The 26,241-nt window shown below is 38.9% G+C and overlaps 1 protein-coding gene across 10 annotated transcripts in view; it reads right to left on the bottom strand.

Moving 5' to 3' along the window:
* Sema1a (semaphorin 1a) overlaps positions 1–26,241 on the bottom strand; it is a 699,485-nt gene that overhangs the window by 74,441 nt on the left and 598,803 nt on the right. For 8 of the 10 annotated variants that reach the window (XM_090377935.1, XM_090377936.1, XM_090377934.1 and 5 more), the window contains one exon: positions 9,272–9,394. The exons of the other annotated variants lie outside the window; for them this stretch is intronic. In XM_090377935.1, coding sequence (XP_090234061.1) covers positions 9,272–9,394 — 123 coding nt within the window. The remainder of the gene's footprint in view (positions 1–9,271; positions 9,395–26,241) is intronic. 10 annotated transcript variants of the gene reach the window in all.

Below are 26,241 nucleotides of genomic sequence, written 5' to 3'. Positions count from 1 at the left end.
GAGTAACTAAATTTAACTGCCTAATTCACTTGAATTAAGCAGTTAAATTCACACAAGCACAATAGCACAGAAACTATCACGGGGATTTTCGAACAAAATAAAATACAGGGATTTCCCAATAATTTTTTTGCATAACAAACAGAGGGGATAGCAAAAAAAAAAAAAAAAAGTTGAAAAATTGCATCCAGCATAATAGTTAACAGGGTTTTTTTCTTCACACAATTTCTCAAAAATACCGTGTTATGCAAGGTTTGCTGAAATTCTCTTACCATGTTAGAGCGAAACTGTGTTTTACAGGGGTTGTGTGCGTGTGTATAAAAAAGACAAAACGTGTGTATTCACATGTTTTGCACATTTATTATTATTATTAGCCATATGGTGCAAGGAAGCCTGAGGCTTATGCTGCACCATCCAAAAAAAAAAAAAAAAGTTACCCTGAGAGAGAAACACCGAGAAAGCAGAATGATGATGATTAATGGTTTATAAACCAGAAAATGGAAAAGGCTAACAGTTATGTTTATATCTTATGCCTATGGTTTTTTTTAAATTAACAGAAATATTTTGTGTTTTTTGAAAATAAGATGTAAAAACAGCATTTTTAAATATTTAATTTTTAATTAAAATGAAAAACTATTAAAAATGCATACAGTGAGTACAGAAATCTAATAAAAGATTAAATAGATATACTGAAAGCAAAATTTGAAAAACACAATTTTCCAAGAAATTAAAGAGTTTGCACCTGTCATGTGTAGTACCACTATTTTTTGTTCCAATTAGGGGCATCACTACCAACACAAGGTTAAATTTCTCCTTACGTGTATCATCTGATAAAAGAATAAGGTACGGGTCAGCATTTAGTTTGCTCAGCTAATTTAAAACCATAAACACTTTTAAGTCTCCTTACATGTGCCTATTTTCCAGATGCTGCAATTTGCAGGACTGAAATCTCTCTCTTGGTGAGATTACCCTCTTATTCCCCTCACTAATCTTTTTGTTCTTCTCTGCATCTATTCTAACAGCTCCACATTCTTCCTAAAATGAGGCAACCTGTAAGCAGTACTCAATATGCTGCCAAACCGTTGCCTTACATAAGGAATAATCACCTTATCTGTGCTGACAAAATTCTTACAGCAGTCTTCCTGTCCTGTTCAGTGGACTCCATTCTACATCAGACTGCACAATTATTCCACTCCGCCAATATTTAAAAAATTAAAAAAAATTTTTAAATATGGCGGTTTTTTTTTTAAATTTTAAAAAATTTAAAAAACCCCATATTTAAAAAATTAAATCAATTTTTTAAATATGGGGTTTTTTTAAATAATTTTTTTTACACATTAAAAAATACATATTATTTTGGATAAAAATGGGGGAAAAAAGGTAGTTGTCATACAAAAATAAAACAAGCATTAAAATAATAAAATAAACTAATAGTCTCTTCCATTTTTAAGTTCAGAAAACTGTTAAAGAGTGTGAAATTTTAAAATGTTTGCGTATATTTTTAAGCATATATTTTAAGAATGATTACAAGAAATAACTGAAACACACAGATGGTTTGGTCATATAAAGAGAATGGAGGATAATAGACTCCAAAGAGGATGTTAGAAATGAAATGGAGGGTAAAAGGACCAAGAGGAAGGCCAAGAAGAAGATGGCAAGAAGAGATGAAAAGCAACATGGAAAAAAGAGGCATTAACTAGAAAGGGGAGAGAGAGATAAACAATGGGAAGGTACAGCTAAATGGAGAAGACTGGCTTCCTTAACAACCTGGAAAGACAATGGATAAACAATATAAACTTGTTTCTTCATATTTTATTTGATCACAACTGGAATCACAAAAGATCACTGCGAAGTAAACTGGTGATTATCCTACCAATTTCACTAGTATTTGTTATAGATAACAATACTTTAAGAGAGCGGTTCCCAAACTACTGAGATTTATGGACCCCTTCAAAAATTAAAACAATTCCTCCCCCACCCCAAAGAAAATTCAAAGTTTTGTGTGTGAAACAACAACTTTATTCTTATTTATATTTATCATCAATTTGCGTTACATAGAATGAATAATTTGAAATATGTATACTAATAGTATCGAAAATAGGTAATGTTCTTTAACAAAATTCGTTGCGATTCTATCAGTATATTTTTAAAGAAAATAAACAAACTACTTGATACCTTCTCAACACTTCACACACCCCCTGGAACTGATCCACACTAACCCCAGTTTTGCAAACACTGCTTTCAGAAATTAACATCTTAAGATGTTAATTTCTGAAAGCTTGTTAAAGATGTTAATTTCTGAATCTCCATAGATCAGTTGTATGTGATTATTCTAAGATTTTGAACCTAATTTTCATATTGTCGCCCCTACTGACTTCATAAATGTAAAATCATTAAAAATAGGTGCAACAGTTTTGAATTTTTTTTTTTTTTTTAATACTTATATGCTGACATCATGGAATTTAGTGCATAGGTAAGACAATGTAATGTGTGCAGGTCTTTTTTTTTTTTTTTTTAAGTTAGTCATTAAAGAAAATTCTTTTAAAATGGAGTACTGATCAGTGTTTTTGCATGAAAGGTTTTATTACACTGATAATCTTCTTAAAGTACAGTGAAATTTCATTTTAAATAACGTACAAGATCGGGTTGGTAAAGAAGCTTGAACTGGTGTGTTATAACAGTTTTTTTTTCCTTTTTTTTTTTTTTTATTCCGATGGGTTTAAAATCAACATCTGCAACTGTTCAACAATATTTTACTGTTTCCTAAGAAAATACAGATGGCATAATCGCTGACCAACACTAACAAGAAGTAAAGCTTTTTCAAATCCACACTGCACCATAAATTAATTTCACTGACTACATACACAATTTACAATTAACCCCAGCCACAGGATTATTTACTGGTATAGTATGCTTTCAAACATTACCTTAACCCATCTAATCCACATGTATTTAACACAAGCAGTATGTGTTAAATAGATGTGTGGATTAGATGGGTTTTGCATTTTTTTTTTTTGTTTCTTTAACCAGAACAATTTTTCTATTTAATATAAAGAACGTTAGACAAATAGGTTACTTTTTACCATAATTAATAACATAACATAATTAAGTATAATTAATTAATAGAATCATGACTCAGACCAGAGCGGCAAAGCAAAAGGCTCAAGCTAATGGAAGTGCATTGGCTCAGAGCAGAACTGAGGGGGGCAGTTGTCCTCTGACTCACAGCCTTATAAAATGCACTGTTTGCTTGATGTTTGCAAAGCAATCGGGTACGGGACATGATACTGCCAAGGGGGATGTCTTTGTGTGTGCGCGATGCAAGGAGTGTATCGATATCAAGCAACAACTCTGCGTTCTTGTGGGCCTATATGAGAGCTTGGACAGGGTGGATGCCCTCGAAGAAACTAAATTGAGGGGCCCATCAAGCTCTCAGCTGCCCACATCAACGCCAGAGCTTGCACTTGGGCATCGCGTGACACAGAGACAACCCCCAAGGCAGAATGCGCTGGTCCCGAAGGAACTAGTAGTTGTTGGTGACTCTATTGTCAGGGAAACGGGGAACATGCTTTGTAAAAAAGATAGGTGGAACAGGACCAGGGTATGTCTGCCAGGGGCAAAGGTTGATGACGTTGTAGAGCGAATACCATCTTTTAAGGGCACAAAAGGTGATATAGTTGTAGACGTTGGCACTAATAATATTAAGAGTAGGAGACGGCAGAATTACTTAACAAGTACAGGTCACTGCTGAACAAAAGCCGAGAATTAGGGTTGAATTTGAAAGTGTCTGCAATTCTGCCCAGACACGATAGGAGGGAGTATATGATGAGAGCCTTGTCGATCAATTCGGCCCTGGAAAGATTGTGCAAGGCTCAAGGGGTAGAATTTTTTTCAGCCTGGACTGTACTTGTTAACAGGAGAGATTGCTTCTTCAGGGATGGGATACACTTAAATAGAAAGGGTGCAAGAATATTTGCTGATGCTATCGAGGCAGTGTTAGGTGGGTCGGAAAACTGCTAGTTTGGGGGGAGACAAAGACCAATAGATTGACAGTAGCCACTGGCAGAGGTGAAAGAGATTCTTGCACTGCTTCTATTAGAATGAGCAGAAGCCTGGAAAACAAGATGCATGGTATTTCAGAGACTGCTGGGAGCCACTGCGGTACAAGTAAACACATGGGTTGTGTTAGGGTAGCTAAGAATAGAAACAGGTGCAGGTATACTTGCGTGTACACCAATGCTAGGAGTTTAGTAAATAAATTTGATGAATTTGAGGTATTGCTCAAAACATCAAAGGCAGATATTGTTGGGATATCAGAGACATGGTGTCATACAGATATAAAGGATGCAGAACTGCAATTTGGGGAGTACAACGTCTACAGAAAGGATAGACAGGATAGGAAGGGGGGAGGGGTTATGCTATTAGTTAAGAAAAACATAAAAACCAAGGAGGTGAAGCCAGTCGACATCGCCGGACAGTGCAGTGTTGAGTCAATTTGGTGTGACATAAGCATTGGGAGATCAAAATTGAGTAGGAGTGTGCTATAGGCCTAATGACTCTGATGAGTATAATAAGGAACTGTACAGGGAAATAGAATGGGCCAGTAAATCAGAGAGTTTTATAATGGGAGATTTTAATTTCCCAGATATTGACTGGAATTTGGGGGCTGGTTACTCACACACTAGCAGGGCTTTCGTGGATTTATTGGATGATTGTTTTCTACATCAGCATGTTCGGGAGGCAACTAGAGAGAGTAATACTCTTGATTTGATTATCAGCAGTGATTCTTCATGCATTAAGAATCTGCAGATAAACGAACCACTAGGTGGCAGTGATCACAGTGTGCTGAAGTGGGATTTACCATTAGCGGTAAAGGGAAGGGTTATTGCTTCCGTAAAGGCGACTACGATGGACTGAGACAGTATTTAAATTCTATACAGTGGGACCAACTGATGATGTTACCAACAGCAAATTCAAAATGGGAAGCATTCAAAAAACTTATCTTGGAAGCTACTAGGCTTTACATACCAACTAAGAAATATTGTTCAAGGTTTAGGCCAAAATGGATGGCAGATGAACTAATGAGGCATATGGCAGAGAAGAAAAATGCATGGGATACTTACAAATTAACATATGAGACAGAAGCCTATGATAGATACAAGTTGATATGCAACCAAGTTACAAAGGAGGTTAGGCAGGCAAAGGCAGATTACGAGAAATCCTTGGCAAGGGATGCAAAGAAAAACAGCAAAGAGTTCTTTACTTATGTTAACTCTAGAAGGAAGGGGATGAATCAGATTGGTCCACTTGATATTGATGGGTCAACTGTTGATGATCCTGCTCAGGTAGCTAACAAACTAAATGAATATTTTGCATCGACATTCACATATGAGGAGTTATTCAGCGAGGGGAATGCCAGAGGTCTATTCAACTCTAGCAGTAAGCTACAGAATCTTGAAATAACTGAGAGTAAAGTGGAGGAGAAACTGTTGAAGATAAACACAAGAAAGGCACCCGGGGTGGATGGGATCTATCCAGTTATATTAAAGGAGGCAGCAAAGGAAGTAAGCAAACCCTTAGCCATAATTATGAGAGCTTCCTTGGACTCAGGGGAGGTACCCATAGACTGGAAATGTGCAAATGTGACCCCAATTCACAAAGGAGGATCAAAGGCTGACACAAGTAATTATAGACCTGTGAGCTTAACTTCTGTTCCAGGAAAATTAATGGAGGCACTGGTTAAAGAAGCACTGCAGGATCATTTAGACAAGACTTCAGTTATAGCTCAGACACAGCATGGTTTTGTTAAGGGGAAGTCTTGCCTGACCAACTTGATTGGATATTATGATGCAGTCACAAAAGAACTGGATGCAGGGAATAACTTTGATATTATATACTTGGATCTTAGAAAGGCTTTTGATACTGTTGCACATGGAAGACTGCTACACAAATTGGAGCAGTGTGACATTGGAGGCAAATTGCTGCTATGGATAAAGGGGTGGTTGAGGGGGAGAAGACAGAGAGTGGTAATCAATGGACACTGCTCATCGTGGACTAATGTTATTAGTGGAGTCCCTCAGGGCTCAGTGTTGGGTCCATTATTGTTTTCTGTATTTATAAATGATATTGATGATGGTATATCAAGCTTAATGTCCAAGTTTGCAGATGATACAAAGGTTGGCAGGGTTGTCAAGGACACTACTGACACTATGCTGCTGCAACAGGATCTGGAAAGGTTGAGCAGATGGGCTGAGAGGTGGCAAATGAAGTTTAACATTGACAAATGTAAAGTACTACACATGGGAAACAGCAACCCCAGAGCAACATATCAACTCTGTGGTACTACACTGACAGTGGTAGAGAATGAAAGGGACTTGGGGGTGGTTGTGCAGGCAGATATGAAGTTCTCTGAGCAGTGCAGATGGGCTGCAAGAGTAGCTCATGGAGTATTGTCAATGATATACAGGAATTTTTCCAGCAGGGATAAGGAGGTGATTATTCCATTGTATAAGGCAATGGTCAGGCCACACCTAGAGTCTGTATACAGGTCTGGAGGCCTCATTTCAAGAAGGATGTAGAGCTGCTGGAACGAGTACAGAGAAGGGCAACAAGATTAGTGAATGGAACAAAGGGGTGCTCTTACGAAGAAAGGCTTAAGTTTTGCAAATTAGTGTCTGGAGACTAGGCACCAGCGAGGTGATCTGATAGAGGTGTATAAAGCCTTGAATGGTTTAAGCATGCTCAATGCTGATGGGATTCTTCCTCTAGCTCAGAAAAATCACCTGAGAGGGCATAAATTCAAATTGAGGAAAGACAGATGTAGGATAGACGTGAGGAAATTTGCCTTTAGCCAGCAGGTGGTTGGTTGGTGGAACAGACTTCCATCCCTTGTGGTGGAGGTTGATAGCCTAAATAAGTTTAAGGCTCAGCTGGACAGGTATTTGGAACGAACAGAGGGGTGAAGTGGAAGTGGAGTTTTTTTTTTTTTTTTTTTTTTTTGGCTGATGCTGCATAAGCTTGCTTTCTTGCATCAAATGCCTCTACTAATGCTAATGCTTACCTAGGATTTTTCTGCCTGGATTGTCTCTTTGAGATAAGCTGATTATCAATACTTCAAGGAAGATACTGTTGCAGACTTTGCCCTCTTCAGAAATATTTAAAGTTTTGTTAATAACAATGGTACTGCTGTCTAGACTTTGACATCAAGAGCACTTTCAAATCTACATCAGAAAGATCTGATCTCAGCACCCCTCAACAAATATTCTCTAACATAGGATTCTGTTTATCATGAAAGCTGGGGCCCATACATGGCAATTTGTTATTATTAATTTTAAAATGCAACATCTTAAGCCACACTGCACCAGTTTAGCGTATTCATGATAGTAAATTTGCATGTCGTAGTTATTGCTATTATAGGGCTCATGATGTAGAAAATAAATGAACAGGAATAAATTTACAAATTGGAAGAAAGGCTTAAAACCATTTTTTCCCCTAAACAGATGGAACATCCCCAGATTTTGATGGTACTGTTTGAATATGGTTGAAAAAAGCATTTTCTGAATATCTGGTTTAGTAGAAAGAATTAACTTCATAGCTAGCTTGCTTTATAGATCCCATTCTACTAGAAAGCCCATGCCTTGAACTGAAAAGCTGAGTCACTCAACTTCTTGCTAATGTTGTGGCAAGGCAAGAACTAGATTACAGTACTGACAAAAGTAAATCTGCCAAAGGTGATCAGAACCAACTCATTCTGCAAGCATAACTTAAACTTTAGATTTTTGTTCTATACCACAATATATTTCTGTTATTCTTACCTGTTAACTTCAGATGCATTCTTTTATACCTTTCAACAATACACTCAATGGACAAAAACTGCATGATTTAAAACACTAATTTTTACTGTAAGTTTAAATGTCATTATAAAAGGAATGCCACTCACACCAAGTAAACAGATCTACTTCAGTTCATTTAAAAACCATCTGTTCCTATAATGTCAGTATATGCATTCTTAGAAAAAAAATGCAAAGTATGCATGCTTATATTCAATTCTAACTCCTTAGCATTTCTGAGATAAAGATTTTGATTAAATCATAAAAGTATGCAATACTCAATATCCAGTTTACTTGTTGAAGATTAAATCATTACTAATTTCATCTACAACTCTGATTTTATCAATAAATTAAAAATACTTTAAATCGAACTTCAAGGCATTTTATCATCCTAATGATCAAACACAACAAGAAATCTGTTTCTCTAAGAAAGTGTTGACACTAGAATTATGCTTTCCCCTAATTGGTTACAAGTGTTTGTGTTACAAATCTGGTGGTCCTAAGATCACACAAGGATTAATGTTTCCCAAGCCTCTTACTGGTCAGGAGAGAGTTAACTCTCACATTCCAGACTTGCATTTTAAAATGTTTTAATGTATGCATTTTTGTTGCTTACATTAAAAAATAGTTTTTGCAAATCTCCTGCCAAGAAATAACCAACTGGTTAGCAACCACTACTTATAATATCGTTGATATATTTCTTCCAAAACTCATTCAGCTGTATCACTCAAAGGATGGATGTGGTCTTACAGTTTCTAAAACTATATATTAAAACTATATACAACAATTTTATAATTAATAATTTTAAGATCACTAAGCTAAACTTAAGTATAAAATGGAAATTGGATAAATGAATTTTTAAAGTTAAGATGATTGAAGCAAGTCTTCAAGTTTAGGTTATTTCATATACTTAAACTGTTTAAAACTCATGTTGCTCAATTGAAGGAAAAAAAAAAAAAAAAAAAAAAACACATATATAACATACTATAAGCCTTTAATACACAATGTTAAGCAGTCAAAATCTATTAATATTAAATAGTTTCAGAGATGACAAACTAAACGATAAGAGAAACACCATAAAATCTGCACAATATCAATTTTGAGAGCTTCATATGGATATAACAAATTAAGGACAGACAATACATTTAAGATTAAAGCAACAACTATGACAAAGTGAAAGACAACATGAAAGATTCTGGAGATGCCTGCTACATGCCATATAGGGGCAGGATGCAGCCAAGGGTAAGTGTCACATGACCTGGCTGACTGCCATTTCCTAAGAAAGCTGCTCTTTAAGTGACCACATTTTATTATAAATAAACAATTATAATATAAAATAAATCAATGAATTGAATTATCACTAATATCTTAAGTTTATCTTCAATACAATGGCATCTGAGAACTGCCAGTCATGTGACATGCTCATTTGTGGGGGTGGGGCTTACCATCTTCAACCTGGTCTGTCTCTGTGGTAGAAGTAAATTCACCGCCTGTCTGTGTATCGTGTCGGCTGGCAAAAAGGTGGGGTGTGCGTTGAGGAACAGGTACTGCTGAAGAAGATGTACGTCCTGTGTTAAAATTAATCAATTTTAATATCATATGAAATGTGCAATGCCATTCTATGAAAAAAATTTTTCACTCACTAGAATATATCAAATCTGACTACATGGTGCATTAATACTTAACTTTATATATTAATTTAACTTTAATATTTCAATTTACTTTTACTATACAGGGTGCACCCAACAAATGTTAATACACTGACATGTTTATGAGAAGGATAATTTAGCACAAGTGATTTATCTACAGTTTTTAAGACTTGCTTCTGAAGGTAAAATCACAAATATCAATCCTCTGTCTGTAAAACTATCTTTTGAAAAACTGAAAGAACCACTGATATAACATTAAAAAATGAACAGTGCATTTGAATGGTAAGCATATGGAGATAAAAGTTTGATTATGCTCTTAGATACTCTGAATGATAACGATCCAGACTGACAAGTGGAATTTCATTAATGGTTAAAAGAATGGCCTAAAAAAACAAGCTTTAATGACATGACAAGTTCAACAGTCATATTAGACAAAATTTAAAGTAAATAGGGATGTAAATAGACAGATGCATGTACCAGAATATGGTACTTTACTAGTTGTTAATATAGTAAAGAAGCTACGACAAACTTATCCTGCTACATCACGCATCAACTCATGTAATTCTGTTATATCAGTTTCTTTTGGTCACGACAAAAAACAGTTACCTGAACTTATACATTACTACTACTGCAGTGACTTCCAAATAATATATTAATCAGTGAAGTTTTCCTAAGAAAATGGTCCTTCTCTGCTTCATAATTGGATTTATGATCACTTTTAAATAATTATTTTCATAAGTACAATAAAAGATTTCACAGAGTCAAATTCTAACCATTTACCCCGACCTAATTTACATGAATTTCTTTTTATAGGTTACAGTTAAGTGAAATTCGAAGTACACGTTAAAAAACCTAACAAAGTATAAGCAGAATTCTGTTAATGTATAATCACTTTGCAATTCTATAACATATTTCAAATCATAAATGGATGCTAACAGCAACTGATTTAAAGACCTAAGATATTTTGTAGATTTGAACTTCATAAGAAGGCTGAGCTGTGGTTTTTTTTGTTTTAAAAGACAATGTGCACATATAGTAAAAGAACAAGAAAAAGTAACTAATGATTGGGGGAGTACAAACTAAATACTCTACTCAGCAATGAGTATGGAATTATATTTAAGGCTTAATAAAAATACAATACTGTAACCAAAGGACTATAAAAATAAGTGAGGCAGTGTCACATGAAATGTTTGCACCATTATGAAAACAAATGTTGATAAAGTATAAATAAAGCAAATTTTTTTTTTTTTTTGCTGTAAAGTGATTTTAAAAAATTAACATTTTAATTACTGCAATATTAGAGAAAACAAGTTAGTTAAGGTGTGTAACTATTTCATGCACTTTCTGTGATTAACAGAAGTGAAAGGTAATATTCAATTTTTCTTTTTTGGTGATTAATAAAGGCAAAAAGTAAAATTATCTCCTAATCAAGTGATTACTAAAATTTTAACTTCAATTTTGATAAAATCTAATTTTAATGAAACTACAGTTTACATTCTTGACATTAAACTATTTAGTTCAATGACAACTGTATAATATTTACTACTCTTCTCCTGTGCACTTTTTTTTTTTGAAGTCTCTTTTCTATATATATATATCTTCACAAGTCACACTGCATTCACAGGTCACCCATAACAATACATGTGAAATATGCATACTGTCGAAAACTAATGACACTGCATTAAAATTACATTTAATGTATGAATCTTTTTCCATACAAATTGTATGGAAAAAAGGTAATTGCCAGATTTTTATTTGTCTGATTTTAATGAAATTTAAGTTTAACAAACCTCTTTAAAAAGAACAAAATATAACACATCCAAATGTGCGTGTGTGTTCGATGTACAAAGTGTGAGGATATTAGGTTTCAACTCAGCATTCTAATGCATTTATGAGAGATTGAACAGGGTGGATCCCCTCGAAGCAATTTAGTTCATGGCAATCAAGCTCTCAACTGCAAACTTTGGTGTTGAGATATGTTGCACAATAGGCAACATATCAGCAACCCCCAAGGCAGAAGGTGTTGGTCCTACAAGACAGTTATTTTCAGTGACTTTTGTCAGGGAAATGGTAAATATATTGTGCAAGGATAGGTGGAATAGGACCAGGGTATGCCTGACAGGGGCAAAAGTTGATGACATAGTATAGCAGATATCTTTCAAGTCATAAAAAGATTTGTATGCATTGTCACTGATAATATTAAGAGTAAGAGATCTACTGACTTACTTAACAAGTACAAGGCAATTTTGAAAAAAATCCACGAGTTAGAGATAAATTTGAAAGTGTCTCCAATTCTACCCAGACACGATAGGAGGGAGTGTATGATGAGAGCCTTGTCAATCAGTTCGGCCCTAGAGAAATTGGGAAAGGCTCAAGAGGTAGAATTTTTCTTGACACAGTCAATGCTTATTAACAGGAGAGACTACTTCTACAGGAGGATGCAGAAAGCTCAAGGATTGACCACTGCATATCCCAGGAGCAATATAGCCTTAGTTGCTAATGCTCCTAAAAACCAAATAACAAACAAACTTCTACGGGAATGGGATACACTTAAATATATAAAGGGTGCAAGAATATCTGCCGATGGCATCAAGGCTGTGTTAGGAGGGCCAAAAAACTGCTAGCTTTGGAGGGGGGGGGAACACAATCTAATAGATTAACAATAGCCACAGGCAGAGACAATAGCAATTCTTGCACTGCTTCTAATGGAATGAGCAGCAGCCTGGAAAGTAAGGTGCTGAGGATTTCAAGGACAGCTGGGAGTCATCGTGCAAGAAATAAATACACAGGCTGTGTTAGGGTAACTAAGAGTAACAACAGGTGCATTTATACTTGCATGTATACAAATGATAGGAGCATAGTATAGTGGGCAAGTAAATTAGGATGTCTCAATGTCGGATTTAACTTTCCAGATATTGACCGGAACTTTAGGGTTGGTGTCTCACATTCCAGCAAGACTTCGTGGATTTACAGAATGACTGTTTTCTACAGCAGCAGCATGTAGAGGCAACACGAAACAGCAATGATCTTGATCTCATTATCAGCAGTGATTCTTCATGCATTAAGAATCTGCAGGAAACTACTAGGTGACAGTGTTCACAGTGTATTGATATAGAATTTCCTTAAAGATGTAACTACCATCAAGAGTAAACAAGGGTAAGAGTTTTTGCTTTCAGAAAGCAGACTAAAGTGGTCTCAGTACTTTTAAATTCTATACAATGAGAATTATTCAGGGAAGTAATTATAGAAGCTATTACTCAGCTTTTAATACCAACTAAGAAATACAGTTCAAGGCTTACCTAAACAGATGTCAGTTGAACATCCATTTACAGCTTGAGAGGCAGCAGAGAACAAAAATGCATGGGATGCATATAAATAAAGTGATTCAGAAGCCTAAGCTAAATATGGAATATCTGCAATCAAGAAAAGGTTAGGGAAGCAAAGGCAGATGAGAAGTCTCTGGCAAAGAATGCCATGAAAAGCAGCAAAGACTTCTTTACTTATCTAAAAGTTAAAGCAGCAGTTCTCAAACTACTGAGATCTATGGACCCTTTCAAAAATCAAAGTTTGTGGACCACTCTATATATATTTCTCTCATGTGTGTGTGTGTGAGAGAGAGAGAGAGAGAGAGAGAGAGAGAGAGAGAGAGAGAGAGAGAGAGAGAGAGAGAGAGAGAAAACACTGGGTTTTCTGAAAAGAAAATTCAAAGTTTTGCTTAAAACAAAACTTTATTCTTATTTTTACATAAATATATAATAATAACGTTATTTATCATCAATCTACTATACACAGAATAAATAATTTGACCAGTTCCAGAGGATCTGTTTTGCAGACCCTCTGGTATCAGGCAGATGGGTTGAGAAATGGCTACTGAAGTTTAACATTGACAACTGCAAGGTACTGCATTTGTGTAGCAGTAATTCCAGAGTAACATATCAACTGTGTGGTACAACACCACTCAGGGGAGTGAAAAATGAAAGGTGCCTGAGAGTAATTGAAGTCCTATAAGATATTCTGTGAGCAGTGCAAATAAGCTGGCAGGCAGCTCATGGGGTTTTGTCAATGATATACAGGAATTTTTCTAGCAGGATAAGATTTTTTTTTTTTTTTTTTTTTGGTAGTTGTTGGTGCATCGGCTTCTGTGGCCATAATGCACCTCCCAAGGTTTTTTCAGTACTTTGATCCAAGCCCGAGGTGGGATTCGAACCCGTGACTTTTGGGTTGCCAGGTAGGCACTTTACCCACCCGGCTAGCCCGGTCGGCAAGAAGAAGATTATCCCATTGTATAAGGCAATGGTCAGGCCACATCTTGAGTACTGCATACAGGCCTGAAGGCCTCATTTTATGAAGGGAACAAAGGGATACTTTTACCAAGAAGGGCTCCAGTTCTTCAAATTGTAGTGTCCAGAGACTATGCCCCTGAAAGGTGATTTGATTGAGGTGTTTAGGAAAATGACTTCAGCATATTCAGTGCTGATGGGATTCTTCCAATTGCACAGACTGTGCACATTAGAGGGCATAAATTCAAATAGAGTCAGACTGGCTGCAGAACAGATGTGCAGAAGTTTGCCTTCAACTAACAAGTACTTGATTACTGGAACAAGCTTCTGTTGTTTTGGAAGTGGATAGTTTGAAAAATTTCAAAGGAGAACTAGACAAATTATTAGAAGGGATGGATAGGGGAAATGGTTTTTTTTTTTTTTTTTTGGCTGTTGTTGTTGGTGGTTTGGATTTTATTGGCGCATTAGCATCTAAGGCTACAATGCGCCAAGACCAGGTAATATATAAAAATTTATCCTTTCAGTGACCTAAGCAGTTAGGCCACCATGTCCAGATATATAATAAAAAGCTTATCAATAAAAGAAATAACAATAACGTTTATATTTTAAATACGAGTAAAAACCTTTATTGATTTAAAAAACCTAAAAACAGCAGACACATTGTCATTGTCAGATGATTAAAAGCGGTAAAACGGATATTGCTAAAATCTGGACAGTCAACTAAAATGTGTCTTATTGTTAAAATTGTGCCACAGGACTCACACATAAGAGGGTCATCAGCCCTCAGCAAAAACGAATGAGTCAAATGACTACGTCCTATGCGGGGCCGGGCAAGAACAACTTCCTCCTTACGATTCCTGCGCAGACTAGACTGCCATGGTTCAATTACAGGCTTCATACAATATAATTTATTCGCAGTCTGTCTATTCCACGAATCCTGCCATTGGGAGTGTATCTTTTCGTGTATTATTTGCCTGTAGTCTGTATAGGGGACTGACAGGCAGCGATTATTACTGGGAATTGCTGATTTGGCTGCGGCGTCAGCCAAATCATTTCCCCTAATCCCAATGTGGCTGGGAATCCAGCAGAAGCGGATGTCATATTCACGTTCATGGAGAACGTGAATCTTCTGCTGAATGCTAGACCTGGATGACAGTTATATTTCACAATTATTAAAGCCTGTAACACGCTGAGAGAGTCGGAATATAAAATGAACCGTTGGTATTGGCATTCACTAATGTGATCCAAGGCTAACTCTACTGCGTGCAGCTCTGCAGTAAATATGCTGCATTCAGAGGGAATCTGCTCCGATGTAGTGCTGTCTGTAAAGACAGCAGCAGATCTCACATATGATTCAGACTTCGAGCCGTCTGTGTAAACTTTTTTTTTTTTTTTTTATGAGAACCCCAAACACGAGAGATATTATAACCTATAGTACTTAGTACCGTGCTTGGGTTGGAGGTTGAGAAGACGAAAGAAGATATTTGTTGATATTGGACTTGAACTTCTGTAGATTGTAATTTTCAGGAAATACGTATGAAGGAAGGTTGTTCCAGAAAACGGCAGTTGAATGAATAAATGAGGAAGATGAGTAGTTGGTTCTGTGGGTTTGAAGTTGGACAGTAAATGGATGTTGGCTGGTGGCGGCATGTGTTCGGACTGTTTTGAAAGAGAGAGCGGGAATTATAGAAGCCAATTCAGAAGAACAGTGCCCATGGAAGTATCTGTAGAAGAGGCATGCAGCAGAAACAGTGCGTCTATGAGACAGCGAGTGGAGAGACTCTGTTAGAGATGAATCATTAATTAACCTAACTGCCCTCTTCTGAATGGAATCAAGAAGCCTGAGAGAGGTTTTGGGGGCACCACCCCAGATGTGGGAACAATATTCCATGGCAGGGCGGATTTGCGATTTATACAGAGTGAGCAGCTGTTTGGGAGAAAAGTAACGCCGAGAGCGAAAGAGAAAACCAAGTTTTTTAGATGCAGAGGAAGCAATATTTGTAATGTGCTTGTGCCAAGAGAGATTAGAAGTCATGGTAATCCCCAAAAGAGATATATCATTTTGCCTAGAAATCGGAGTGTCACTAAAGATAAGCATAGGAGCAGAAGAATCCTTTTTGCGAGATATAAGACAAGATTGAGTTTTAGAAGGATTGAAATCAACTAAGTTGTCTTTGCCCCACTGGAGAATTACCTGAAGATCGGCATTTAAGGAATTGGCAGCAGATTTTCGAGAACTTGAAGCTGATTGAGCTGGACAAGGTTTCTCAAAATGGAAAGTTGAATGCAATGTGCTATCATCGGCAAAACTATGGATAGGATTTCCAGTCAATGGAAGAAGGTCATTGATATACAAGAGGAAAAGAGTGGGGGAAAGAACTGAACCTTGGGGGACACCGGCATTAGTGGAGAAGTTAGAAGACAGAGAGCCATCTACCATCACCCTCAGTGAGCGATCAGAGAGAAAACTGGATAACCAATTACTAAAAACAGTTGGCAAACCATAAGATGGAAGCTTGTTTAGAAGACCTTTATGCCAAACACGATCAAAAGCCTTTGAGATGTCAAGAGCAACTACTTGTGTTTCACCGAACCTTTCCATTGAATTAGTCCATAAATGGGTAACATAAGCCAGAATATCACCAGTGGATCGGCACTGACGGAATCCATACTGGCGATCGTTGATCAGACGGAAGGTTTCTAGGTAGTTTAAGAGTTGGCGGTTAATTGATTTCTCCATTACTTTAGAAAGAGTAGAAGTAATTGCAATGGGACGATAATTGGATGGGAGGGATTTGTCACCCTTTTTAGGAACTGGCTGGATATGAGCAAATTTCCAAGCAGAAGGAAAAACACCTTTGGAATAAGAAAGTGAAAAAAGGCGGCAAAGAATAGGAGTAAGTTCAGGAGCACAGGTTTTGAGAACAAGTGGAGAAATACCATCAGGACCTGGAGCTTTCTTAGCATCAAGATTCATCAAAATCCTTCTGATATCCTTTTGACGGAAGACCACAGGAGGCATTGAATGGAGCGTGTTAGGAATGGTGGGAGGTGTTTTACCAAGATCATTAATACATGAGCTCAAAGAAAAATGGGATGCTAGCAGGTCAGCTTTATCCTTGGCTGAAGTGACAACAGAACCATCTGGTTTGGACAGAGGTGGGAGCAGAGATGGGCAAAAGTTGCGGCCAATAGCTTTGGCAAGAGACCAGAATGCTCGGCTACCATTAGGGCAAGAAGCAAGTTTTCTACTCTTAGCCTGTTCAAACTCTAGTTTGGACTGAGTAATAACTGCTTTACAATTGTTGCGGGCTTTGGTGTAGGCAGAAAATGAAACTGAAGAATTAGAAACAAGCCAATTACGATAGGCAACGTTCTTCTCTTGGACAGCCTTAGCACATTTATTGGAAAACCAAGGTTTAGATAAAGGACGAGATTTTAAAGTGGAGTGTGGGATAAAGGATTCCATTCCTGCAAGAATAATTTCACTGACACGATCTGAGCAAACGTTGACATCAGAAGTTTTGAAACAGTAATCTGACCAAGGAAAAGAAAAAAGTCTCGCAGGTCATCCCATTTTGCATTCTTGTAATACCAAACAATACGAGGTTGGGAATAGCCATGAGATAAAAGTTTCATTGGAGAAGAGGCAATCACCAAGTTGTGATCTGAAGTGCCTAAAGGACCTCTCACTTCAACCTTGAACTTAGAAGGGTTGTTTGTGAGAAAAAGATCAAGTGTATTGGCTGTATGATTAGGATTGTCCGGTATTCTTGTAGGTAAATGAACAATCTGTGCTAGGTCATTAGTAATTGCAAAAGCCTCAGCATCTCGACCTGCTGGGTCGGTGTGACTAGAAAACGGAAGCCAGCTGGAGTTGTGAACGTTAAAATCACCAAGGAAAATTACCTCACTGTTAGGAAAGTTGGACTGGAGAAAGTCAAGTTGCAAAGAGAGGAAGTCAAAGAGCTCCAAGTGATTAGTGGAGTTGGGAGAACGGTAGAGACAACAGATGAATTTTACACAATGAGGTAGAGAGATTTTAAGCCAGAGAAGATCAAAGAGAGGAGATTCCAAATTGCCAAGTCTCTGACAGGGAATATCAGAACGGACATATGCACAAGTACCACCTTTGAGGCGAAAGGAATCATACAGCAAATAATTTGGACACCTGAGATGGGCAGTAGTTGAATCAACTGATAACTGAGATTCAGTCAGAAAAAGTACATGGGGTTTGGAAGACTGCAAGTGGAAATGGACATCGTTGAGATTAGAATTGAGACCACGTATATTTGTGAAATGAATTAGGAAGTCCTTGGGAGGTTTAGATCTTTTCGCAGATAAGCTTGCTCTATTATTTTGACAATTCATGGTGTATTCAATAGTAAGAAAAAGTGGGTGGGACATGCTGTATGAAGTAATGAAATTTTTGGATATGGCGTACATGTGGTAAGAATATACCCAGATCCTTGACATAACGTGGCCTCGACAATGCTCCCCGCATACACACTACTCGGACTCCCTCCAGTCACTATCTGGCAGAGTAGAGGTAGCAAGATTATACACTAGCTGATCCGGAAGCTTCCTAGAGAGTTACCAATAGGTTCAGTCCGGTGTACTAACTAGCGGCCGGCCTGCGAACACCGTTTTAGAGCTGTAACCTCGAAATGTAAGGAATATTGGATCTCGCCACGACATTCATCATAACCTCAAAAATCATCAATCATACTGCATGATGGAAGAGATAGGGAAGGGTTGGCCGGAACTTAGCTCTAGAGACTAAACATGGGTTCAACCACTTCAAGCCTCCAATAAGCAAAGTGGTGGTATTTCACCGGTTGATGAGAGTCATCTACCACCTAGTACTGCCTGGTAACATAGAGGGGCGGCGTTCCTCCATGTGGTGTGGGCGCCACACCTCGACCCCTGCTTACGTTGGTTCACACCTGGGTGGTCACCCACCATGTACTTGTGCATGAAGGTTATACCCAGGATTACTAACAGTCCCACCATCGTGAAGGTGCAAGCAGAGGATTTGGCTGTCATAGACCGTCCGGACTTCGCCGAAATTGGGTCCACTTTGACTTGAGTGTCACCCGAATATCAGTTCCATCAGCGTTTTAGACTCACAGGTAGCAAGAACAGCTTGTCTGGCATATCTGAGAGAATGTCTGTGACAGACCTCAAGGACCAAAACTGGCCCAAAGTCAGAATATTCAGCTCGGTGTGCTGAATAAAGCTGCAGGTAGACAGACGATGGAGTGTCCGACTTTCCCCAATTTCTAAGGGACAAGTCGCATGCCGGGAAATGAGCATGCCAGGGTGGAAGGGGTTGCTTCGGTGTTTGTGCAACCTTGTCTACCTTGATATTAAGTTCTTTGAGTAGCTCTTGGAGACGAATACCAAAAGGTCGGTTGGCAGTCTTACGGGTGTTGTACAAATTTTCCAATCGTGGCTCAAAAACGGATCGCCACGTAGGATGGTCTGGCAGGGATTTCAGTTTTAAAGCGTAGTTTAGAGACAACTGCTTACGTCGAAGCGATAATGGCGGTTCGTTTGCTTCAACGTATAAGCTCTGGACTGGAGATGTTCGATATGCTCCAATAGCGGTACGAAGAGCTAGATGATGGACAGGATCCAGCCAACGAAGTACACCGTCTCTGGCCGAATTGTATACCAGGGACCCATAATCTATTCTGGATCGTACGAGTGCATGGTAGATGCGTAGTAGGGTGCATCAATCCGCACCCCAAGATGTAGAGGAAAGAGAGCGCAGAATATTCAGCCCTCTTGTGCACTTTGTGCGCAGTTGACGGATGTGGTCCAGAAAGGTCAACTTTTTGTCAAATACGAGTCCCAAGAATTTTGTATCCGCTGCTACTGGAATATCATTTTGTCCGAGCCTTAATTCAGGTTCAGGATGAAGATTACGCTTACGACAAAAGTGTACGCAAACGGTCTTCTCCGGCAAGAACCTGAGGCCATTTGCAAGTGCCCAGGAGTTGAGGCGTTCAATGGCTTTCTGCAGTTGTCTTTCAATAACCCTCATGTTGTATGACTGACAAAATATGCTAAAGTCATCAACATAGAGGGCACTGTTTACAGTTGGAGGAAGTTGTTCTGTGATGGAATTTACTTTGATGGCAAAAAGCGTGACACTTAATACTGATCCTTGTGGTACTCCCTCCTCTTGGCTAAAGGAACAAGAGAGTGAGGATCCCACATGAACTTGGAAAGATCGATTGGCTAAAAAGTTTTTAATAAAAATGGGGAGTTGCCCCCTAAGACCCAGGCTATGCAGATCTTTTAAGATGCCAAATCTCTACGCTTTCTCCATGTCAAAGAACACCGACACCAAGTGTTCGCGTTTTAGGAAAGCATCCCGGATGGATGTTTCCAGTCTAATAAGATGGTCCAAAGTGGACCGGTTCCTTCGGAAGCCGCACTGGATATTGGAGAGAAGGTCATTTGATTCTAAGTACCATATTAAACGAGAATTGACCATTCTCTCCAGGATTTTGCACAGACAGCTAGTCAGAGCAATAGGACGATAATTGGTAGTGACTTTTGGATCCTTTCCTGGCTTAGCAAAGGCAAGAACGATTGCCTTGTGCCAGGAATCCGGAAACTGCCCTTCAATAAAGATTCTGTTATACAGAGAGAGCAGATAATCCATAGATTTTGATGAAAGATGCTTAACCATTTCATAATGGATGCCATCTGGTCCAAACAGCACTTGCTTTGGAAAGGGCAAGGGCTCTTTTCAGTTCCTGAATAGTGAACGACCCATTGTAGGGATAGATGTTCTTAGACTTAAAATTAAGTGCCTGTTTTTCCAGTTTATATTTCAGGACCAGGAACTCTGGGGAATACAAAGATGTTGCAGAGATGTTAGAGAATGTTTCCCCAAGAGCATTGGCTATTGCAGTTGGATCTGCAATAGCGCATCCATTATAACCTAGGATTGAAGAAGGGTGGGATGTATATCTTCCCTTCATTTTCCGGATTTTATCCCAGACTACCTTAGAATTGGTAGCCTGGTTAATAGATGATGTAAAACGGATCCATGATTCCTTTTGACTCTGACGGCAAATGTAGCATGCTTTGGCTTGTGCACGCTTGAAGGCTATTAGATTAACAGTGGTAGGATATTGACGGAATATCCCCCACGCTTTGTTTTGAGCCTTTTTTGCTGCTGTGCATTGTGAATTCCACCAAGGTTTGGGAAATGGTCGAAACCGGGCAGATGTTTTTGGAACAGAATTCGCAGCTGCTTGGACAATGATTTCTGTGATGTACGTTACTGCGTCACTGATAGGCTCCTGACTGACTGTACTGAGGTCAAAATTTGCCTGATGTTGGAAGGCATTCCAGTCAGCCTGATCAAACTTCCACCATGGTAACCTAAAAGGAAGACATGGTCTCCCACTGTGTAACAAGGTTATCACAGGGAAGTGATCACTTCCATATGGATTCTCCTCCACTTCCCAAGTGAGTGAAGGGAGTAGAGAAGGGGGAGCAGATAGACAGATCAATGGCAGAAAACGTACGGGTAGGCATGTGGAAGAAGGTGTTTGTTCCAGTATTTACAAGGGAAAGGGCACTGTCATTGAGCATATGCTCTATGACCCGTCCCCTTCCATTGATGTTAGCACTACCCCACAAGGTGTTATGTCCATTAAAATCCCCAAGAAGTAAGAAAGGGGGCGGCAACTGCATTACAAGATCATCAAGGTCTTCCTGGGAGATGTCAGTCCCAGGTGGCAAATAAATAGAGCAGACTGTTAATAAAAATCCCACTGTAAGGCGAATTACAACAGCCTCTATGCTGGTTCTAATTAGCAAGGGCTGAACTGGGGTCTGATTACTCACAAGGATAGCCACTCCTCCATGAGCAGGACCATCCGCAATTCTATCCTTACGAAAGATTGTGATGTTATACATGGTGGGATCATCATTTGCTTTTAGATACGTCTCCTGCAAGCAAAAGCAAACTGGCTCATGCTTTTGCAGGAGGGCCTTGTCATCAGTATTTCGCCGGAATCCACGACAATTCCATTGTAGGAATTTAGCCATTATTTTGGCTTGGTGGGTCCATCAGTCGGCTTCCGAAGTGCTGAGGGCTTGATTTTATCAGTCTTGGCTTTAACTTTTTTGGGGAAGAATGGACGCTGTCCCGTGTCCATTTCTTCCTCCGCAAAGAGTTCCAAGACTGATTCATCCGGTACCTCCTTGTGCTCGACGTCCATTGTTTCTGTTATTACTGTTGGCTCTTTACCACTTGGTTTTGGTAGTGGTGGAGCATTAGGAGGTACGGATATAGGAGTGGCAGCTGATTGTGTTTTTTTTGGTGGGCTTTTGTGAACTCAATAAATAGCAGGCAATCTGTGTAAATGACTCTCTTGGTGGTACAGTCATCTCAGTCTGCGTACCGATAGTGCACTTCGCAGAAACCTTCTGGGCATATGAAGGTTTCCCGCTATTTATTGGTTGAATGCGTTTTCTAGCCTCTGGGTAGGAGATATTCAGCTCCGTTTTCAATTTCTGGATCTCTTTTTCATCCTTCCACCGCTGGCATGATCTGGAGTAGGCAGGATGATCTTGTTGGCAATTTACACAGATCGGTTTAGAATCTGAACATTCCTTGCTCTCGTGGTCTTTCGCACCACATTGAGCAAAGGCAGGGTTACCACGACAAGCCGTTTGTGAGTGTCCGTATTTTTGGCATTTAAAACACCTCAGTGGGTTTGGAATATAGATCCTCACTGGGCAGTTTAAATACCCTGCTTGATGGAACTAGGAGGCCGTGGGGTGTTAAATGTTAGGATGAGAACTCAGGTAGGGACAAGATTCCCTTCCTTCCGCATTGATATTCTCTTGACAGCTGTCACTCCTTGATCTTTTAGTTCAGAGCAGATCTCCTCTTCAGAGACATGAAGAAGATCCCACTCTGAAATGACACCGCGTGAAGCTCAAAGTTTTATGGGGTGTTACATTGATTGGTATTCCCCCTATGGATGTTGCGTTTAGCATTCTTTCTGGCTGCTTTGTGTTTGAAGCTTCGATTAAAAGATCGCCAGAACGCAGCCGTTTAACGGATTTTGGTGATCCTGCCAACCCTTCTAATCCTTTCTGGATGAAGAAGGGTGACATCTTCCCAATTGACTGCTCTCCGGTGGAATGGAGAATGAGGAAAAGCGGAGTTATAGATGGTGGTTTATCTTCAGTTCTGGCTCTTTTGGCAGAATTGGTGTCATTCTCATCTGATCGGTTAGGTAGGGGCCTTGTTGGGGCCCCAGAAGAAATTGGATTTAAATTACTCATGAGAGTAAAGAAAAAGTGTCTGATGCCTAAGTACCTCACCCACCACGGGGCCCTATGAGGGGAAGCCCACTCGTGAACTAGCAGGTACTGCGTACACGAATGGGACGGCGAGTTCGCTTAGAACACCATATCCACGTTACCAATAAGTCTTTATCCCGTCCCAGGACCAAAGGGAGGGAGACTTATTGGAACGCAGTTGACCCTAGCAGTATAAAACCACCCGCCGATTGATCCCAGTCGAGCCGGTCCGGGACCACCCGTCTTGTCGAAGCAGGGGCCAAAGTGGTGTATTAAGGCTGGGCCCCTCAACCACCAGGATCCCCCTTTCCGCTTCCACGGGTCGCGGCGCACGGCTGCACACGCCGGATTCCAATGATGTAACCCTGGAACCAAGGTATGGGCGTTAAGATCCCAGCGATGCTAATCTGGAAACCCAGCAGCATCACTGGGAGGTCCCCTCACCACGTACAGGTGCCCACGTCGAGGGGTTTTTTTTTTTTTTTTGGCTAATGCTATACAAGTTTGCTTTCTTGCATCATTTCCCACTATTAATACTAATTCAGGAAAATCGATCCAGTGAAAGCCAAGTTGTTACATGTAGGCAGATATTGTAAAAGCAATAGGAACTTAGCATATACGAGGAGTGATCATTTAATTCGTGGACTGGTGCAAGATGTTATCTTAATTGTTATTCACCTGAACCTTCTGTGGATTTCCCATCGAAATACTCTCCCTTGAACTTTGCACACTTTTGCCACCGTCATACCCACCCATTAAATACTTCTTACAAGCCATTTTTCGAAAGACTGAAGTGCTTCCATTGTGGCTCTGCAAGCATCGAAAATCTTGCCTTTCAGGGCTTTCTTCACACATGGAAAGAGGTAGAAATCATACGGGACTAAGTCTGGTGAATAAGGTGGAATGTGGCAGAACCCCCAGCACCTATGGAAGTGATCATTGCCTGCACATATTAGCTGTATGGGGCCTGGCATTGTCTTGGAGAAACTTGACACAAGAAAGTTTGGTCACACCAAATATGGCCATCCTACCAAGGCACTAATTACCATATGCTTCATTCATCTCTAATTGTTTCCAATGCATTTAAGCCCCGTCTGACACAATAACGAATCACATATCACTCTGCTGTTCAATCTGTATGTCCAACATGATACTTGCTTCAAAACAATCATCAGTGACAAGGCTTTAAAAAAAAAAAAAAAACACACCACTCTTCATGCAATACTAGCTTGACAAGTACTGGCATGTGCACACAGAGTGTGCTCAGTAGAAATTAGGGAGAGTGCCTGTAGTGAAAATTATGGAAAGTTCACATGGTAAACAATGTTGAACCAGTCAGCAAATTAAATGATCACCTCTCGTATATACAAATGCACCTAAAAATTGATATGCAGCCACCAAATTTTATTGGAAATAAAAATCATGGGTCAGGTGCCCAAAAAGTTACTTGTCACCTTTTGAACCCCCTTTGGGGGTTCAAAAGGTGACAAGTAACTACAGACTTGTTGGTTTAACTTGTGTTCCAGGGAAAATAATGGAATCACTGGTTAAAGAAGCATTGCAGGATCATCTAGACCAGACTGCAGTAATAGTTAAGACACAGCATGGGTTTGTTAAAGGGAAGTCTTGACTGACAAATTTGATTGGATACTATGATGTGGTCACAAAGGAATGGAATGCCAAAAATAATTTTGATATCATATACTTGAATTTCAGGAAAACTTTTGATAATGTTGCATATGGAAGACTGCTGTACATATTGGAGAGGTATGGAATTAAGGATAAATTGCTACAATGGATAAAGGGATAATTGAGTGTAAGACAACAGAGTGGTAATCAATGGACACTGCTCTTCATGGCCAAGTGTTATTAGTAAAGTTCCTCAGGGTTCGGTGTTGGGCCCATTGTTGTTTTCGGTATTTATCAATGATATTGACGACGGTGTATCAGGCTTAATGTTTAAGTTTGCAGATGATACAAAGGCTGGCAGGGTGGTTAATGGATGTGGAAAAGTTGAGCAAATGGGCTGAGAGGTAGAAACTGAAGTTAAACATTGACAAATGCAAAGTACTGCATATGGGTAGCAATAACCAAAGAGAAACATAACTGTGTGGTACTACACTCAGGGAAGTGGAAAGTGAAAAAGACCTGGGGGTAATTGTGCAGTTAATTATGAAGTTCGCTGAGCAGTGCAGGTCACCGAGTCTTGTCAATGATATACATGCAGTTCTCGCTTTACGAGTTATCAAGTAGCAACTAAATCGAAAATGAACATTAATTGCAAAAACTGAATGTTAAATGTTCATAAATACTGCATTTGAAACCACACCTGTAGCTATACAATATAGTGTACCCAGCTTTACGATACTAATCCGTTCCAGAAACACCACCGTATCGTGAAAATACTGAAATGTGAACCCAGTAACACATTTGATTGATTCGTTCCACGACCTCGGAAGTTGAAATTTTCGCTATATCTCTCTCTCTAAAAGGTCGTTTACACGGTGCAAATTGTATTAGTTACCAATTCAAATCACTAAAATGCACTACACTTTCATTGTTATCATATGTTCTGTTATAAGAACCAATTTTGAACACCTTTGTGTCATTTTTCTAAAGCACATTTCTAGAGGTCACAACCATAAAACAATTTACACTTCCCAATATTGGGCTTTTCTGTTACCACAAGCAATTATAAATTGGTAGTAAACTATGTTAATGCATTTGCGAAAATACCGATAGCGGGAATTGTGGTTTTTTGCATTAAGACACAGCATGAGTTTGTTTTGCATTATTATGGTGAAATGTTCCCCTTTACTGAATACTGAAATCTTCAATCGTATAAAAAAACATATGAATTTTCAAAATCTTCTCTTCATTCTTTTTTTTTTTTTTTTTTTTTTTTGAGCTTCATAAACTTGTTACTCCAAGCAAGTGTTAGTTGCAATTTGTGCATTGCGTTAAGAAATGCTTATGCATCTATTGAAATTTATAAAGAAAATAGAAGATTATCTTGGAAACAAATCCCTCTTGAAGCATTTCTGAAGAAGATGACTCCTTGTGCAACAAAATCAACGAATACCGAGTCAATAATAAGTGATCAACGAGTGTGCATTTAGTCAATGAAGAAGAATAAACTTTCTT

This window comes from Mastigoproctus giganteus, chromosome 7, assembly GCF_048544385.1.
Source record: "Mastigoproctus giganteus isolate SK-2022 chromosome 7, ASM4854438v1, whole genome shotgun sequence".
NCBI lineage: Eukaryota > Metazoa > Arthropoda > Arachnida > Uropygi > Thelyphonidae > Mastigoproctus > Mastigoproctus giganteus.
This window is presented reverse-complemented; position numbering and strand designations above follow the sequence as displayed.